The sequence below is a fragment of the Mandrillus leucophaeus genome, unplaced genomic scaffold, assembly GCF_000951045.1.
Source record: "Mandrillus leucophaeus isolate KB7577 unplaced genomic scaffold, Mleu.le_1.0 Scaffold777, whole genome shotgun sequence".
Lineage (NCBI taxonomy): Eukaryota > Metazoa > Chordata > Mammalia > Primates > Cercopithecidae > Mandrillus > Mandrillus leucophaeus.
The window spans coordinates 1,853,327-1,873,504 of record NW_012108441.1 but is presented as its reverse complement, the minus strand read 5'-3'; the positions used below and the strand labels follow the sequence as shown (position 1 = coordinate 1,873,504).

General features: G+C 39.1%; 1 protein-coding gene across 1 annotated transcript; it reads right to left on the bottom strand.

The window, feature by feature from the left end:
• Positions 1-1,876: 1,876 nt before the first annotated feature.
• Positions 1,877-10,941, bottom strand: FAM9B (family with sequence similarity 9, member B). The gene is made up of 9 exons (XM_011966840.1): positions 10,682-10,941; positions 9,809-9,925; positions 9,193-9,313; positions 8,982-9,013; positions 7,104-7,203; positions 6,146-6,257; positions 4,670-4,768; positions 2,288-2,388; positions 1,877-2,179 (listed from the first exon to the last, which is right to left on the bottom strand). The coding sequence occupies exons 2-8, from the start codon at positions 9,834-9,836 to the stop codon at positions 2,320-2,322; spliced, it is 561 nt and encodes a 186-aa protein (XP_011822230.1). The 5' UTR covers positions 9,837-9,925; positions 10,682-10,941; the 3' UTR covers positions 1,877-2,179; positions 2,288-2,319.
• Positions 10,942-20,178: the final 9,237 nt, after the last annotated feature.

The window sequence follows — 20,178 nt, the reverse complement described above, 5'->3', positions numbered from 1 at the left end:
TATACATATATATATAAGTCGGGTGTGGTGCACACACCTGTGGTACCAGCCACTCTGAAGGCTGAGGTGAGAGGATCGCCTGAGCCCAGAAGGTCAAGGTTGCAATGAGCTATGATCGTGCCATTCTGGCTGGGCCAGAGCGACACCTGGTCTCCAAAAATAATATGACTTCAAGTACACAGTTACTCATTTGAGGTAGTAAGGGGTGGCATAAATATCAACTGTTCCATCATTAAGTACCTTGTGGCCTCTTTCTTGTCCTTCCACTATAGAGTAAATAGTAGTCAGATAGCCCAGTAAGTACAACAGAACTCGCACATGGACCTCTGCAGTGCTTACTTTGCCTCTGTAACTACTGAAAGAAATCTCAAATAAGGATCTTCTTAAAAACTTGAAGTAGTACTTAGGAGTACTTAGTACTACCAACACACGCTTTGGGAAAAGGAAAATCCTTTATGAAAATGCAAACTTTAGGAATGAAATGCTCCCCATAGGGACTCACTTATAGCTGTGTAAGTGACTGCAGGCAGAAAAACACAATCTGAATGAAAATTTTTTTTTTTTCTTAAACTTGGAAAACCTAGAAAAGATGAGTGGTATATAGGGGCCAATTAACATAAAAAGCACAAGGAAAAATGAGAGGAAGTCACTCCTCTCCTCCCAGTGGAGTGTTGTGTTTTGAAGGATTCATGAATGGAATTTCAGAAACCTGGCAAAAGAATACATTTACTTCGCTTACTCCATATATATTCTGAATTTCATATTTACAAAATAAAGTGTTTCCAAATGAACATTTCTTTTCTTACATGTTGTTACATGTAAAATTTTTACATGTAAAAACATGTAAAATTTACATGTAAAAAGGAATCTTACATGTAAAAACATGTACATCTTTTTAACATGTTGTTACATGCAAAACGTTTTTACATGCATGTAAAAATCGTTTTTACATGCATGTAAAAATCGTTTTTACATGTTGTTATATGTTGTTGCATGTGAAAACTGCACATTAAAAAAAGGAAAGGTAGGCGAATTCATCATTCAAGTTTTTAGATGTACATATACTTAAACTTCCACATAATCCATGAATATTAAACTGAATAAACAAAGCACTCTACATAATTCACCTTGCCACAGATGTGAAATAATTGTAAGCATACATAAATGTTAATAAAATACTTTCATTCAGTGCTGAGGGGAGGTATCATTGAATGGTGGACCAAAACAAACTACATGGCATTTTGATATCTGTGGAAATGACAAACCCACAAAGCAGTGGCTCAGCACTGGCATTAATGTATCTTGCTCAGTTGCCTTAATCATTTACAGTAGTATAATTTTTTTTCAAGAACACAGACAGTAAGGTGCTCTTAATAATTTTGATACGGCCATAGAGTATATCTACTTTTTGAAGTCCTGCTTTCATTGGAATTGCCTCTTTATCCTAATGAGTAAATACAAAAGAATGCACAGTTAAGACAGCTTTTGTCTTCTTGGTTTCTGAGACAGAGTCTTGCTCTGTTGCCCAGGTTGAAGTACAGTGGCACAATCTTGGCTCACTGCAACCTCCGACTCCCGGGTTCAAGCGATCCTCCTCCCTCAGTCTCCTGAGTAGCTGGGACTACAGGTGCATGCCACCACGCCCAGGTAATTTTTGTATTTTTAGTAGAGATGGGGCTTCACCATGTTGTTCAAGTTGGTCTCAAATTCCTGACCTCAAGTGATCCACCTGCCTTGGCCTCCCAAAGTGCTGGGATTACAGGCATGAGTCACCGCACCTGGCAGGCTTTGTCTTCTTTTATTAGAGAAAAATGTACTTTTCTATGCCTGTGCTTTCTACACTTTTGGAACTGATACAGATCCACAGAGGCAAAGTGAAATCTAAATTATCTTTAATGTCAAAATTTAATTGACCGTGTACATAACTGTGCAATTGCTGCTTTCTCACAGAAGTGTCTAGGGTTCATTCAACAGATCATAGAAACGAGGTCTGGCATGTAACAGACAAATGACAGAGGAGCTACACTGATTTATATAACAATTATCAAAACACTGTCATGTAGTTTACTGTAGCTCAAGTTGTGCTTGTATCATATAACACAGGTTCAAATTCTTTCTTCAGTCATCAGAATAACAGAGGTTGAAGAGACAACTGAGTAAGTGCCAACTCTTCCAAAAGCTGTTTCAAAAAAAAAATTTAAGTAACTGTGATACACATTTCTGCAAATAAAATATTCCAGTGCTTACATCAATCCTGAGTTTTTAATATTAAATATGCACTACTTACAGTCTCCGACACAATTTTATTTAAAAACATGTCTAGTTGTCAAGTTCACTGTCTTCATCAGAAAAAACTCTGTCACAAAGGTCTTCAAAGTTCTCAAGAGTCTAAAAGAAAAAGTCTAGTTCACTGACAAACCACCACTTTACATCTCGCATTTTAAACAGTTAATTAAATGTCAAAAGGAAACAGCTTTTAATATTCAAAGGATGCTGGCTATTCATTTCAAATAGAACAAACTATAATCAATACATGGAGCTCCAAATACCCACTTAAATTTTTTAATGCCAGATTTCAGTGACATATTTTTTTAGCAGGTCCAACAGTCATGTACTTTGCTTAAATACAATGGGTTGAAGAATATCTTAAGGTCAAGATGGAGCAAAGACAGAAAAAGACAGGCAGACTTATATCATGAAATATTATATTTTTTCAGCAGGTAGTGACCCATATATTATCAGCAAGAGTCTACGTAACATGGTTTCCACTGAAGGGATAAAATGGTCGGTGATATGACCTCATCAAGTTAGAGAAAATGTAACTATGTTTGAAATATATACTCTTTACTCAACAAATAGTTCAACAGTTCCTACTCCCTAAAATGTTGTATGTTAATGTTGAGGAAGACATAAAAAATGAATACACAATCTTCCATATTCCTGTGACATGAGCAAATGCACAAATTTAAAAAAAAGGAATACAAAACTCGTGTAACTGCTATGGAAGGGCAACTCACTCAGACATGTAGCCAAAAATGGAGACTGATGTTGATTTAGTTGGCAAAAGGTTTCAATCAGTCAAAAAAAAAGATTTTAAAAGCATTGTGAGGGAAGAGCATGAGCAAAGCATGGGAGTAACAGTGAGTTCCTTCAGGGAAGGCGGTCAGCCTGGAGAAGTGGGAGGAAAGACAGACAGCGGCAAAACAAGCCTAAGAGGGGGTCATGTAAAGTGGGGAGTCTCTGAACATCTAAGAACTGAGACGGGGCACCACTGACAGGCTGGGAAGAGCGAAGGGTCAGGAAGCATTTTAGGAAGGGGAGGGTTGTAGGAAGGTAATATTGCCGATCAGTGAAGGATGGCTCAGAAGAGAAGAGAGAACTCAGAAAAGAGTTTAATAGTACAAGCAAGGAAGAATGAGGTCTTGAACTAGGGCAGCCGCAGTGGGAATTTAAAGAAAGAAATTAAAGGACCATTGCAGAGGTAAAACTTGTCTCATGATAACTGCATGGGAAGGATAATGGACTCAAAAGAGTCTAAGACGATAGCAAAGTTCCTACCGTAAGTGGTAACATGGAACATTAATACTGACAGGAAAACTTCTAGTTTCATGTTCCTACCAATTAATAGATGGTTTCTGGGGAGCATTATAGCAGCATGTTCTCTACTTGTGACTTCTATTTAAATAACTGTGTATAGATCATCCTCAAGTTGCTTGAAAATGTTATTTTCAAACTCTTTTCTCAGTTTATTTAACACATCTCAGTTAGTGTAGAGGAGTGACATATGAACATGTCTTTTCACAAGATTATTAAAAAGAATACCTGGCCTTCCAAAAAAGAATTCCATTGCTTCCTAAATTATCTACATCTACATGAAGAAGAGGTTATTGTCTGATGATAATTTGCTAACGTGCTATACGACAGCAGATAATTCACAATTCACAACGTGTTAATAATCTGCTGGCTTTCCCATTCTGTTATACATCTGAACCATCTCTTATGATTACAAATTGTCATGTAAAACAATTACTAATAATTTTGTGAGTGAATATGCCATTAAAACGCTCCTGTATTACAGCAGGAAATAAAAGAGACACTCAGTAGTTACACTTGCCTGCTTCCTATTTAACTAAAACTCTTGAAACAACACAAGTAAAAAAGATATCCAGAAAGGATTTATGGACTTCCTGCCTTCCACCATAGATCTGTCATTGATGTTCTGAAAACTGAAAATAGTATCTTCATTAAAACCCATTTATGCCTAGTGTTCCATATAGGAACGCTAACTTTGTGGGAATCATGTATAGCCTACTGCTCAAGGTCATTGCCAAGGTCTGATTTTTCATACACAAAAACAATTTGCAACCTCTGGCATTAATAAGTTAATGTGTTAATAAAGTGTCAATTTTATACATAAGATGTATATTTCTAGGTAAAATTTCCACTTTACCTTTTCCTGTTCTAAATAACTCCTACAAACTATTCATGAATCCTAAAAATACATTTACCAATACTATTATATCTGGAACAATACATTCAAAGTGAAAATGGTAAGTAATTTAAAATGTATAACCAAAATGTCTTTCCATACATTCAGAAACAAGCAGACTTTCTTCTATTATGCACGTGGTATATTTTATAATGTATTATGTTACCAAATAGAACAGACCTTTAAGAATTGGTCACGTAGCAGCTTCATCTCTTTCAGCCTCTCTCTCCTAACACTTCTATATTGCTGCCACCTCTTCTGTTGTTCTTGAAATATTTTCTAGAATCCCACAACAAAATAGTGATAAAAATTGGGTAAATTTTAATACTTACAAAACACAATTCTCCATTAGCTTTAAAGGAATACTCTTTAAATCAATACTTCTGAACACTTTCTTTTAGACAATATTTAGGACCAATTTTAAACAATCGTGTTCGCCAATCACATGCTAAAAATGATGTATTAACCTTTTTCATCAGTCGTTAAGTAAATAATTTTCTTACTTTCACATATTCAACACGTATGTCCTAATTTCTTGATTTCCAATGAAGAATATTTGATGAACCTTCCTACAATTTGTTGACCACAGATAGGTAAGATCTACACAGAAATCAACTAAGAAACATTCTTTCTAGGATTTTAAGCATGTATTAAATCTTGGTCATTTCAATAGGCACATAGATGAACCACCCAATAATGATGGCCTTTCTGCACCTTGACTTAACCTCCAACAACAGTGTTCTCCTCTCCTCTACATGGCACTCACTCGCACAGTCATCCCCTAGATTTTGTCATTCCCAATGACTGCAACACCTACGTAATATTAATAATAGCAATGATAAGGAGCAACCATGGGTCAGATCACATCCTGAAAAACTTAAATAAACCCGTTACATAGAAACCTTTTGATCCTCCAACAACTCTGACGTAGGTACTCTTACCATGTCTCCTTTCGTAGATAATTTGCCCGTGGTTTCTGAGCTAGCAATGGTCAAGCTGAGATAAATAATTTTTCCACGGTTTCCAAGCTAGCACAGAGATAAATAATTTTTCCATGGTTTCCGAGCTAGCAACGGTCAAGCTGGAGTTGGATCCCAAGCAGTGTGGCTGCATAGTCCCAGCCCTTGAACCACTGTAGTCAGCTGTTTCTCCATCTTCCCAACATACAGCCACTACCTCCCTGCCATTGTAGGTCACTCACTTCAGTACTACAGCTCAGGAGTCTGTCGGGACCTGACACCCACTGAATGGAGCACTGTTTACTGCCCATTGCCCACCCCATGTGCTCGGGTAACTCAGTCCCAGCTGAAATTCCACAGCCAGTCATCTATCCTCATTCCTGCATCTATTCCCTGCCCAACTCTCCCTCTGTCAATCTGCTCGGCTAGACCCCAACCCAGGAAATTCCAACCCTACAGCTGCTCTTACACAAATACTCCAACTGGGCTCACTTCAATTTCTTCATCGTTATGATGCTGACTTCAGTTGGACCCCTAATGCTGCATGGCAATTATATTCCCCTGGTACATGAGTCCACTAACGGGCCCCCTCTCTGGGCTCATGCTCTCTTGCTTCTTTGCTGAATTTCTGCATGAACAATTACTCCCTGAGACATTGATACAACAGGTTAAACATAAAGCTAAGCCTGATACCAACAATTAGTTCTTCTTCTTCTCCCTCTTCTTCTTCTTCTTCTTTCTGCTCATCTGTGATGTATTCTTCAAGGACATTCAGCAACTTCAGAGAATGTATATAATCACGTTTCTGCCTGTAACACATAATAAGTAACACGGTCAAACTTCATAGAGAGATGAAAAATTAATCCTATTCAAACCCAAACTGACTTGACATAATTTATCCTATAAAGTAGCAAGGGAGTAATAGTAGCTGAAATCTTCTTTTTGGAAAAAGGTGAAATGAGTTGCTCTCATTCTGAAAGGATTCCTTCCTTCCTGACTACTAGAGCAGCTATCTTATATTCTTTACCTGCTGAAGACAAAGGAGGGTTTACTGCACTATAAGTTTCCCAGAAACATTCATTTTCTCTAAGAGCAGTTTACTTTTCATTTCCTTTTACTGAATAACATATGGGTTCTCATAAGTAGGTTCAAGAATATCATAGCCATTCATCCCGTAAGATTTCCCAGAAGAAATGCTTCACTTAACTATTTCTCCACTTTGGCACACCAATGGTTTTGTAAAAGAAATAGTGAAAACAATTTAACTAAAATAGATAACTTATTTACAACATAAGGTTATCCCTTTCTACATAATTGAGTATCGTTAAGGATCTACAGACTAAACATTGAGAACATTTATCTTATATGCAGCTACCATATTTCTAGAAATGGATAAACATTAATTTTACAGGAAGACTATTTTTATCTGGAAGGCAAAAAGAGGTCATCTTCATTGACTTCTAGGTAATATCTCTTGATTCTGTTAAACTGAGGTTATAAAACTAAAGAAACTTACCTGCTTAGAGAACAATCAAGTAAAATATGTTGTTCACTAGAGACGCCAATATGTACAGGATAGTTTTTGAAATTATTTGCACCAACGAATACAAAGAAATGATATAAATATCATTACGCGAGAAAGCCAACAGTCATACCTTTTAAGTTGTTTTTTGCTGAAAGCACTTTTACTTTTGTTCTTTGTTTTGCTGCAAGCTTTATCCATTTTCATCCTTTTTCTTTTTGCAGTAAGATCCTCTTTAATGTCAGTTAGATAGTAAATGAAAATGGATTAAAAGTTAATGTTGAAAAGTAGTTTATTTGCATATACTGACATCAATATGGGACATTATGGTTCAGCAACACAAGAAGGATATTTAAAATATAAAATTCAAAAATCATTTCAAAAAGCAAGATTTACTCACTTATTTTCTGTAAAACATTTCAGGTATTAATATTCGTATTTCAATTCTAATTTGTATAACTGAAAATCACTTAATTGACAGATGATGAAAAAAAGCAAATAATTAAAAGTTTCTATTTTTTAAATGTGCAGAAAGGGTTATAAGCACAGACTTTAATTTCTACATTTACAAAATGTCCTACAATTCAAAGGAGATGTTTCCATGAAATACTGCACAACTCATTATGTAAAGCACACAAAAAAGTATCATATAATAAAACCATCCAAAGGGTAGAAATAAGTTAATACACAGTAAGAAAAGCATTTTTAAGCAATCTAGTGATTGATGCTATTAACTGTATTTTAATAAAAGAAGCCATGGCCATGAGTATGAAAATTTAGGTTTAGGTAAAGAAATACACTCAAAAACACTTTTAAAATATTTTCTTGCAGCTTTTTATATGACATTTGTGCCCATAGTGCTGTGTTTCAGAAAACTGTAATACTGCAAGGAATGCTTTCCTAAACATGATTTCACATCAGAGACCTACCATCAATTGCTAAAAACAGTTTTCAGCAATCATAAAAGATTTGTACCCTAATGCAAATATTTTTTACATACAGTCTCCATCTATAACGCCCAATGTATTAGGCAGCTCACAAAACCGGCACTTTGTCACCAAGCAGAGCAAAGCTTTCCAAATATACTGCTTGTATGAATCATCGCTATCGAAGAGCTGAAAACTGAATTGAGCTTTTCAAAAATAAGAGTATTGTCTCCATCATCTTTACAGAAATTTTCTCAAACTTTTTTGAAAATATGGTCCCTATAACAGTGCAACTAATATTTCACACAGCAATATAAAGTTTATGAGTTTTTGGATCCAATTACATGTTTCTCACTAGATAGAAAAGTTGTCCTTACTTTTGTACTACACAGTTTATTACTGGAATAATAATAGAAAATGATTTTAGAGAATTCAATTTTCTCTTGTACTTCAAAGAAAACAAAATCAGAAAGCTGTGACAATAGAATAGCTAAATTAAGAACATGAAAAACTCATATTAAAAACTCTGAGTACATACGGACAGGAAGAAGGGACCAACAGACAACTGGGCCTACTTGAGAGTGGAGGGTAGGAGGAGGGTGAGGATCAAAAACCACCCATCAGGTACTATGCTTATAACCTGGGTGACAAAATAATCTGTATACCAAAACCCTGTGACATGCAATTTATCTATATAACACACCTGCACATGTACCCCCAAACTTAAAGTGAAAGCTTTAAAAAAACCTGATATATGACTTAATCTGCGTACACTAAAAGGAACGAATAGAGCTGTTTCTCCTCCAATGTCCTCTAATATTCTCCAAACAATTAATTTCCACGTGTATGGAAAAAAAGCCATCCCTCTCGCTTCACCATTATTAGAAGCATTCTCACATTCCACATCAACAATCAAAGAGGTAAGAAAAATTTATCAAACAGATTACATTAAATACGTATGTTAAATGCTACATATGATAAGCCATTTAAGACAGTCCTGTCATCCTCTGATTCATATAACTTACTGCAACAGTTGCATGATTGAAAACAATTTTCATAAACGACAGATAACTCCTAAAATATACCTGCAGTATCTTCTGGCTTCTTGGTATTAGCCCTGTAAAAAAAGTTACATCAAAATTTTAGCATAATACTACACAAAATGCCATGTTTGTTGGGAAAAGAAATGTCTTATGTGAAATGTTCTGCACAGAATAGAACAGTGATGACATGGTCCAAAGGTGACTTTTCCTAAAAGACCCTATCCGACAGGCAAAAGTGACTTAAACACTTTACCCCGTGTGCTCGTCTTTTTCAGCAAAAGGTTCTCTTTCCCCATGCTCATCAGTTACATCTTCCTCCCTTGTTTCTGTAAAAGGGTTTCTTTCCTCACATTCGTCACTGACTGGATCCTTTCCTGCATTAAAATTTAAAAGACAAACCTTTTTTAGAGGAAGACACTGTTGTGGACTTTTTTTGTGGAGAAACGTACTAGTTGTAGACTTTTTTTTTTTTTTTTGGCTATCTGCCAATTAAGGCTTTAAAGCAGAGCTGTACATGGAATCACCGGCTTCTGGCCATTTTATCAAGGCCCTTTTGGAAGCCCTTCGGGTTCAAGCCCCAGTAAACAACGTACTACACGTCAGACCCCTTGGATGTCATGACTGCACTCATGGAGAAGAGCTGCTCTGGGAGCATCTGTAACCCCGCTATGAGGGGAGCCTTTCACGGGAAGCCTAAGGCCCTTGAGCCTGCTTTGAAAACCTGGGGCATCTTAGCACATGCACGATGGACTCCAAAGCCACGAAGGGGCCCGGGTCCTTGGGCTACCCCTGTGCCCCCAGCGCAGAAAGCAGACAGACCGTCCTCTTGGGCGTGCACTTTCTTCCGGGTCACCTTGGGCTGTATTTACCTGCACGCTCCTTCCCCTGGGCCGCCATAAATTGAGCCTCCAACTGGGCCTTGGCAGCCCTCCTGCCCACAGGATCCGTGGCTGGCTGTCCTGGGAAGCTACAGGTGATCCCTGAACCTGATGAGGGCAAAGGCACACTAAGGAAGCAAAGGAACCCTGGCATCGGAAAGGAAAGCCATTGGGATCACAGGTTCAAGAAGGGTGGGGCTGGCACGCCCTGGGTCTCCTGTGGGAGCAGGAGGGGACCGAAAAGATGCCAGTGTCCCCTCCTGTCCTGGCCCGTCCAGCCCGTCCAGCCCGTCCCCGGGGCTGGCTGCAGAGCTCACAGCTGCCCCTCACACCTGAACTCCACGGCGTCTGCAGGATCCTCGCCGCACCTTTGGGACAGAACTCAGCCCTACCTCTGGGTCCCCCAGCGACCCCGTGTGGCTGGGAGGGCCGCCGGGTGACACAGGATCTCCCCAGCCACCTCCAGAGTAATGTCAGGGGCTGCACTGTCACTCACCCGCCTGGATGCACAGGGGACCCCTGATGACCCCAAGTGTCCTGTCCTGACGGGAGGCTGGGCAGGAGGGCCCCACTCAGACTGTCCCCAACAACACCCTCGCCCCACCCCCACTTCCCCCCACCTTCCGCACCTCCCCCCAACACATGCACAAGCCCTCCTGGGCCCTAGGGATCACCCAGGCGGCTCCAGCTCCCTCCCTGCCCTGGCCACCCCAGCCCACCCTCAGGGCCTCACCCTGACCCAGGCCCCAGGCGACCACGCCAGGGGCATTTCCTCACAGGTCAGCGGGCGGCCCAGCGCTTCACACCCTGGTTCCCAGAGGGCCTCGTGCCTGCGTTTCCGCCTCCCCACCACGAGCGCTTCACCTGAGGGACCCCTGATGTGGCGCCCTCAAAGAACCTGCAGACAACAGCACCACTAGGATCTCTTAGAAAACGGGTCCTCTCAGGAGGCTGAGGCAGGATGATTGCTTGACCCTGGGAGGCGGAAGTTGCAGTGAGCCCAGATCGCGCCGCTGCACTGCAGCCTGGGCGGCAAGAGCCAGACTGTCTCAAAAAACAAAAACCAAAAAACAAAAAAGAAAACAAGTACTCAGTTCTCGTGAGAGCTGCCGACAGCACTTCCTACGCTCCTCGCAGATTGGTCGACTCAGTGCACATGCGTGTGACAGGCCGTGTGGGGCCACGCCCCCTGCTGGCACGCCCTTCCCCTTCCCCTAAGTGACAGCAAGTGGTTGCTGTGGACTGAGGTGGGGTTGGCCCTTTGGGGCCTCTGTTCCCACATTCTTTCAGCTTCTGCTCCTGGGGAGGGACACAGGACTTGGTATGGAGGCCAAGTGGACAGGGCCTAGAACCTCGCCCTGGGGCTCTTTCCAGCCACCCCTGCCCCTTTGGCTAGAATGGCCATCATCCTATGGGTTGGGCCCAGGCTCCCTCCCATGCCCTGTGTGCTTCCAACATGCCCAGCTGCATCCTTTTCAATCAATGGATTGTGCTTTTATCGTTTTTGTTTGTTTTTGAGACTGTGTCTCACTCTATCGCCTAGGCTGGAGTGCAGCAGGGTGATCTCAGCTCACTGCAACCTCCGCTTCCCGGGTTCAAGTGATTCTCCTGCCTCAGCCTCCCAAGGAGCTGGAATTACAGGAGCCCAACACCAAGCCCTGCTAATTTTTTTTTTTTTTTTTGAAGTAGAGACGAGGTTTCACCATGTTGTCCAGGCTGGTGTCGAACTCCTGACCTCAGTTGGTCTGCACGCCTTGGCCTCCCAAAGTGCTAGGATTACAGGCATGAGCCACCGTGCCCTGCCCATAACCATTTTTGTTTCCTCACTACTTTTCTTTCTCATCCTCATGCCCCAGACTTGCCCACAAACCCTCATGCTCCAGACTTATCCAGACATATGCCACAACCTTCACCCACAAATTAATGCCTTAATACTTATCGTTAACTCAGCTTTTTCCCACCTCCAGTCGCCTATAATAGGGGGAGAGTTGTTTTGGAGTTAGGAGTAAATAAATATTGACTAAAGTTTGTAAATCAAGATATAGAGTTTCATTATATTATTGAAATTATATCCCAGCACTTTGGGAGGCCGAGATGGGCAGATCACAAGGTCAGGAGATCGAGACCATCCTGACTAACACGGTGAAACCCTGGCGACAGAGCGAGACTCCACCTCAAAAAAAAAGGAAAGAAAAGAAATTATAAAGGCAGTCATCAGGAAAACTAATCCACAGCCTTAAATGTCTATATAACCAAAAAGAGCACACACAAAGAACACAAATCCTGTAGTAAAAGTTGGAAAATAAAGAAAATACTCCAGAGACCATAACATAACATAAAGGAACAAAATTAAGGCCAAGTGAATCTGTTGAGCAAGAAATATGAATGAGATAAACTCAGAATCTAAAGGAAATGACTTCCAACTTGGATCAAAATAAAAATCTAAGTATATGCTGCATGTAAGAATGGAGCTAAAACAAAATGATACAAAAAATACATGTCAGACAATTATGAAGAAAAGGAAAATATGGATCTGGGAATTGATAGCTCGCAAATGTAAAATAATGCAAAAAATAAATGAATAAACTAAAGGCAGAGTATACAGAACAAGAGAAGGGCATGATCTACTCTGACAATCTGACATAAATCATTTTGTGCTTAACACAGCATCAACATGCCTAAACCCAAAACCGTAGAAAATAAAAGTAAAACCACCAATGAAAATGAAGAGTGATATGGGAGTCTGAACTCTGTCTGTCCAGGAGAGACCAAATACAAATGTATTGTCTTGGACACAGGCATAGTATCTTAAATTGCTCTCTTGGAAGTAGAGTGAGTATTTTCTTTCACTTTCAACCAACGAACCCTCATCACATCCTATAGTAATTCCTTGGCTGTTACTATCTTCTATTCTACCTACAGTTTCCCAAAAGATTAAAAAATTAGACTTACATTAGCAAATAGGAGAAAAGTTTTCTTCTTGTTGTCGTGTGTGTACACGCCTGCATGTAAATGTGTTTGTGTGTGTGATGTTTGTCGTTTGTTTTTTGGAAATGGAGTTTTGCTCTTGTTGCCCAGACTGCAGTGCAGTGGCGCCATCTTGGCTCACTGCAGCCTACCTTTCTCGAGTTCAAACGATTCTCCTGCCTCAGCCTCCAGAGTAGCTGGGATTACACGTGCCCGCCACCAAGCCCGGCTAATTTTGTATTTTTAGTAGAGATGGGGTTTCACCATGTTGGCCAGGTTGGTCTCGAACTCCTGACCTCAAGTCCGCCTCAGCCTGCCAAAGTGCTGGGATTACAGGCATGAGCCACTGCCCTGGCCTGGTTTTTTGTTTGTTTGTTTGTTTGTTTAATATGAAAGCCAGCACTAAGTGATCTTCAAAGTATCTTCATAACTTAAAATAAATGTTCACATGATCTCTTTTTCACATTCAGTGTGAGTAAAGCATGGAAGGTAATGTTCCATTCTGGTGCATTAAAGCATAATGGTATTGTATTTGAGAAGAGAGAAAGGGAACTGTGGTCTGGAAACTGTTGCCCAGAGCACTGCAAAAAGCCAGCTTAGAGCTGTTTCAGGCTGTTTTAAGTTCCAGATCATTTTGAATTCCTGCCCTAGAAGCTATGCACACTCAGAGAATGAGTTCAGTCTTGGCCCATGATATTGTACTGAATACCTCAGCTACTTTTCTACAGATTAAATAACATAAACTCCTTTTATTTTTCTTCACAGTTCTTACAATGAAACTTTAACAATGTCTCCTTGAAGTCTTTGAGAGTGCTTCAAAATTCTATCTTTCTTTTGTATTGTCTTTTCTTGTTGTTAGATTGTTTGGTTTTGGTATAAAGGGAGCCTAAACCTGGTTGCAGTTAGTAGGAATCTGAGAAGGCTAAGTTCAAAATCTCAGAAAGATTTTCTTTATATTTTCTATGTTTTACATTCCTTTAACAAATTCTGATATGAACACTTTCCCAGTAAGAATATTTGTATCATGCTTTAACATTTCGTTTATTTTTGTGTGCAAACTAGCATTTTTTTAATTAAAACAATCTAAATGTATTAAGGAATTAGATTATAGGGAAATTAAATTAAAACATAATTTAAAAGAAATTATTATATCCAGATACAGAAAATCAGAGGCATAAAGATGTTGTGACTGGGTCCATGAGGAACGGGGTCAGGGAAAATGATGTACCAGACTAATGAGTGGCTTGGACACTGTATTAGTCCATTCTCAAATTGCTATGAAGAACCCAAGACTGGGTAATTTATGAAGAAAAGAGGTTTAACTGACTCACGGTTCCACAAGTTGTATAGCAAGCATGGCTGGGGAGGCCCCAGGAAACTTACAATTATCGTGGAAGGTGAAGGGGAAGTAGGCAACATCTTCACATGGCGGAGCAGGAGTAAGAGAGTGAAGGGGAAGGTGCTACATGCTTTTAAACAACCAGACCTCACTCACTATCACGAAAACAGCAAGGGGGAAGTCTGACCCCATGATCCAATCACCTCCCACCAGGCCCCTCCTCCAACATGAGGATTACAATTTGACATGAGGCTTAGGTGGGGAAACAGAGCCAAACCATGTCAGGCACAAAGTCGAGCTCTTCACAAAGCACAAATGTTCCAAATCCGAACAAAGGTAGATTAGCATTTTCCAAATGCCAACCTCCAAAGACCTCCAGATTAGGACTTCAAACACGTTTCAAGTTTGTCACATGGCTCTCCTTTTATTTGACTGCTCTCCAGGAAAACCAAATTTTACCCCACATGCCTCTGATAATAATTATTAACGTTCCTTCCTAGGCAGACAAATCCTATCAGAATTTTAAACCTACCCTAAATGTTTCCTCTTTAATGCAGCCGTTCACCCAGCACTTTTAAATAAGTGAGACACTCTTTCTCCTTGCAACCCATTTAGAGCTTTTATCTGTCATGGGAAATTTGCCTTATATTGCAGTTATCTGGGAAGTCATATTCCCCATTAAACTACATCTGAAGGTCAAGAACAGTTTCGCAGGTATCTGTATAATATGGAGTACTCAATGTACACTGACCATATTGAATCCAACAAAATTGAAATTAATGGAGCTTTTTGTCTTTAAAACAGAAAAATAATAACGAAAAAGCCACAACTCACAGAGTACTTGAACTTGCATTGTTCTGCTAAGTGGCATTTTTATGAGTCCTAAATGCTCTGCACTATGCTAATGAAAGACAAGGTTGCAAATAATTGCCTGGGCTTCCCAGAGAGGCGTTGGTACAGGATTCTGGCCTGCTAGTTTTAAAAAAACTTTTTTCTCAGCATAGAAAAACAGATTCCTGATTTGTATAGTAGAGGCTAGCTCCTTTCTAAATTATGTGCAGACAACACTGGTCTGTATATTTTAAGTGAATTAGTGTCTTTATGTAACCCCTGAAGTTCTCCATAATTCCTTGTTAACACGATGGAGTTTCTGATGTGCTTTCTCCCGGCACAATCACAGGTTACTACAAAGAATGGAACTCAGAAGTCAACAAAAACTCTTTATCAAGTATGACTACAAAGTAATAGAACTTAGATGGCATAATGTAAATGAACGCTTCTTTGTCCTCCAAGTTATATGAGATGCTATACCTATAATACATCCATGCTATCATTAATCAAAATGCTTATTAAAGCACTTTCAGCAGCTAGGGCACATTCCTCTAAACATTCCTAAAGGTGGCAAATCTCCAAAATATGAGGGGCATGTGGGTTTTCTGAATACCCAAAGTTGTTAAAAATCAATTCTGGGGCCAGGATCCCAACTTTGGTATGTGTGTACGAATGCTTACACACTTGCAAGGGTGAATGCTTGTGTGTGGGCATGTGCACATGTGCATGCATTCATGTGCATGGATATGAATGTGCATGGGTGTAAACATGCAGATGTATGCATGTGTATGTCTTTTATCTCTATATCAGCACAGGAAGAAGCATGGAACAATAAACACTAGAATGATACATCTCGCCATCCCTGGGTGTGGGAATTTTAGATATATTTTATAATACATTATTGTTTATATTTTCTAATTTTTCCATATGCGTTTCTTGCTTATGTAAGAAGCAAATAAAGAGAAAGGAAGGAAAAAGAGAGACAAAGAAAAAGTATTTCTAAACCCTTCAGAAGTTAATCAATTCTGATGAATACAGTAGTCTATTAGTTTCCCACTGCTGCTGTAACAAATTACAACAAAGTGAGTGTCATAAACAATAAAGATGGATTATCTTACTGTTCCGGCTGTTAGTAATCCCAAATGCATCTCACTTAGCGAAATCCAAGGTGTCAGTAGGGCCAGATCCTTCTGAAGTCTCCAGAGGAGAATCAGTTCCTTGCCTTTTCCAGTTTTTAGAGGCTTCCTACACTCCTTGGCTTATGGCCCCAATTTCCATCGTTAAAGGCAGCAACATCATGCCGATTCGTTCTCATGCTGCCAGCTCACTGGTTCCCTCTTCTGATTCCCACTGTTTCCTTTAAGGACCCTTGTGATTACATTGGACCCACCCAGGTAATCCAGGATAATTTCCCCCATTTAAGATTAGCTAATTGGCAACCTTGGTTCCATGTGCAAGACTGATTCTCCTTTGCCATGTAAACTAATATAGTCACAGATTCTGGGAATTAGGATCTAGACATCTTTGAGAGATCATTATTCTACCTACTACAGTGTGTTCCCATCACAGTTTGGCTAAACTGTATCATTTTTCAACACCTGCCTTATTGATCAGCATATGGTAGTATTATGCTGAAGAAAGAACATCAGTTCAACAGGTTTAATGACTCCCCAGACAGCCATTGCCTGGTTGAGACCTCTTGAAAACAATAACTGTGGCCAAAAGAGAGGTGATGGGCACATTTTGGGCTAAGTCACAGATACTATGGAGAAGTTGCTGTATCAGAAATAGGAGGCTGAGGCTGGACCACACTCAGACACTAATCAGCCAAATGCTATCAACCAAGACGTCACCATCCGTAAACTCAGCAATAAATGAGGGGGTTGGGTCATACACTAACTCAATCCCCTCTACTCCATAATTATTTGACAGTCATGCAAGAAAAGCTACACCCATCAGTGTCATCTAAAAACATCATTTCCATTCCCACTTCCAATCTATAATACAGGCTTCTCATTCAGGCAAGGAGATCTCAGACTTCATCCCACACACATTAAGCTCACACACAATTGCTTGACTTAGGAAGCTCCCATCAGCAGTAATACCTTCCTCTTTCATCTCTACTGTATTCCATATTTTCTAGACCATTTGATTTGCAAACATTTTTTATTGTATTTGTGATTTCTTCACACAGCAGAAGTTTTCAATTTTGGTGAAGTTCAATTTATTACTTTTTTCTTTTTAGATCATACTTTTGGTGTCATATCAAAGACATCTTTGCCTAATCTCATGTCATGAAGATTTTCCATTGTAATTTTACATGTTACATTTAGATCTGTGATCCATTTTGAGTTAAGTTTTGTATATGGTGTGAGGTTTAGGTGAAATAACTTTTTTGGCAAATAAGTGCTCAATTGTTTCAGCATCATTTGTTGAAAAGACAGTCCTTTCCCTATTGTTTCTTTGCATCTTTGTCTACAACCCAACTGATGACATTTGTATGACGACATTTGTGTACTCAGTTTCTTCTGTCTGTGTGTCCATCTTTTGTCCAATACAACACTGTCTCAACATTTGAAGTATGTTGTTTGGAGTTCATAGTTATCTATTGGAAAGTTGGTTACTTTTCCATTTCCTAAAATGCGTTGCTCACATTTTACAGGAAACTGAGAAATAATATAAATTTGTAAATATAGACTTTCAACAACATTAAAAACATGGTCTAACAAAAGTGAAATTTAAAAGGACACTAATATATTCTTCAATGTATAATTATCTGACATGTCTATATTAAAAACATGTTGTAAATATCTGATTCTTGCATATATACACAGAGTCATCATGAATACAGCAGTTACCAATTCAGGCTGACTTCAGCTACTTTTTATGGGCAACTCAGTGACCATGAATGGCATATTGTGGACTTAATCTTTCAAAATGGAGAAATACTCTTGGTAAACTCATGAATAAAACGGTGTACAATCTACCCTCAAATTATATAAGAGTTACAATTTTGGAAAAGTCCAATGTATATTCAAATTGTGGGGAAAATATTTTTACTTTACATGAAATTATTTATTTGTAGCTTCTGATAATTAGGAACAGTTTTTCACTTACTTTGATGTCAAATGCCACCTGAATTGTCATGCTGCATTGTTCAATGTATTTGTTGGACACTACCTTACTCCGCATAAGATGCAGTGCAATCCTCTAATAATCAAGACAATTTAAAAATTACCCTATAAATACCCAAAAGTTCCCTAGCAGGGAACCATCAAGCTTCATTACAACTCATTGCCTTATAATGTATTAAATATTTGGGTTTTACGACAAAAACTCTTTTTGTCTTGAATGACCTCTTCAATAACCTGAGTCATGGATAAAGGTTAAATACTAGTAGCAACGTGGTTTTTATTTCCAAAGCATTAAACACGCTGGGCTCTGATAAACATGCTTCGTGTGTCACAATCAATTAGAAAGCCATCCAGTGTGAATGAGTTTCTGACATTGAGAAATACTGCTGGCATCTGTTAAACAGGCCACAGAGGTTGGGCTCCTCATACATACCACTGCCTTTGAGCTACGTTCTCCTTCTAATACCAAAGGTAAGGCCAAGTGCTTGCAAAGACAGCCATCCAATAGGAGCTACCTATGCTTTGGGACTAAATATATATTCTATTCTCTTAATGTAGCAGGATTTTTGTGACTTTGGAGCAATCTTATGAAGCTCAAAGATCCAAAAATGGTCCACAACATTTCACAGTTTGCAAAATGAACTCTCTGTATGGACAGCACATTGGCACATAAAACATAAAAATGGACAGATCTCATGAAAACCTTCCTCTTTGGCATCATATCAAATTTTAGTTTATTTTGACTCGTTTAGGCAAAGCACCCCTGAGATAAACAGTCTACTTGCTACTGCAACACGAAAGTAGTGCTTGAAAGGGGAGGATACCAAATTATATGTAGTGCAGCTATATAATAAAGAGTTCTAAATTCCAAGCAATTTGGACATTTCTAAGGTTATATCAGAGAATGGTAACTGTGCAATTGAACAAGAAGGAAGGTGCATTTTTTGTCATTTCATAACAGTTTATTGACTGTAGCAGTTCATGATATTAGAAATAACTGCATATTTAGAAGGGGGCTCTTAAGTGAAAGTATTTAAAATTAAAAAAAAAAAATTTCCTGACCACAATTACTCAAGTGTAAAAATTGAACTTATTTCTACATGTGTTTCTTCTTTCCAAAAGATGTATTTAATTTTTTCTTAAAAATGGGGGTGGGGGATATATGTGCAGAACGTGCAGGTTTCTTACATAGGTATATGTGTGCCATGGTGGTTTGCTGCACCTATTGACCCATTCTCTAAGTTCCCTCGCCTTACCCCCCTACTCCCAAACAGGCCCTGGTGTGTGTTGTTCCCCTCTCTGTGTCCATGTATTCTCATTGTTTAACTCCCACTTCTGAGTGAGAACATGACATGTTTGGTTTTCTGGTCCTGTGTTAGTTAGCTGAGAATGATGGCTTCCAGCTTCATCCATATCCCTGCAAAGGACATGATCTCATTCCTTTTTATGGCTGCATAGTATTCCATGGTGTACATGTACCATGTACCATGTTTTCTTTATCCAGTCTATCATCAATGAGCATTTGAGTTGGTTCCATGTCTTTGCTATGTCAAACTACCATTGACATTCTTCACAGAATTAGAAAAAACTATTTTAAATTTAATATGGAATCAAAGAAGACCCCATATAGCCAAGAAAATCCTAAGCATAAAGAACAAAGCTGGAGGCATCACATTATGTGATTTAAAACTATATTACAAGGCTAAAGTAACCAAAACAGCATGGTACTGGTACCAAAACAGACATATAGACCAATGGAGCAGAACAGAGACCTCAGAAATAACACCACACATCTATAACCATCTGATCTTTGACAAACTTGCCAAAAACAAGCAATGGGGAAAGGACCTCCTATTCAGCAAATGGTACTGGGAAGATGCATTTTAAAAAAAATATCTCGTGAAGCATAAAATTCAACAAAAACACTTTGTTTTTTTCTGTTTTTTTTTTTTTAATATTATACTTTAAGTTCTAGGGTACATGTGCACAACATGCAGGTTTGTTACATATGTATACATGTGCCATGTTGGTGTGCTGCACCCATTAATTCGTCATTTACATTAGGCATATCTCCTAATGCTATCCCTCCC

Bases quoted from the DNA above. Each gene is read 5' to 3' on its own strand.
- FAM9B (XM_011966840.1), bottom strand. From the start codon at position 9,836: ATGGCGGCCCAGGGGAAGGAGCGTGCAG. The intron at 9,314-9,808 runs GTAAATACAGCC...ATTTTAATGCAG, and splicing joins CCAGGGGAAGGAGCGTGCAG to GAAAGGATCCAGTCAGTGAC. The intron at 6,258-7,103 runs GTATGACTGTTG...TATGTGTTACAG, and splicing joins AGCAAAAAACAACTTAAAAG to GCAGAAACGTGATTATATAC.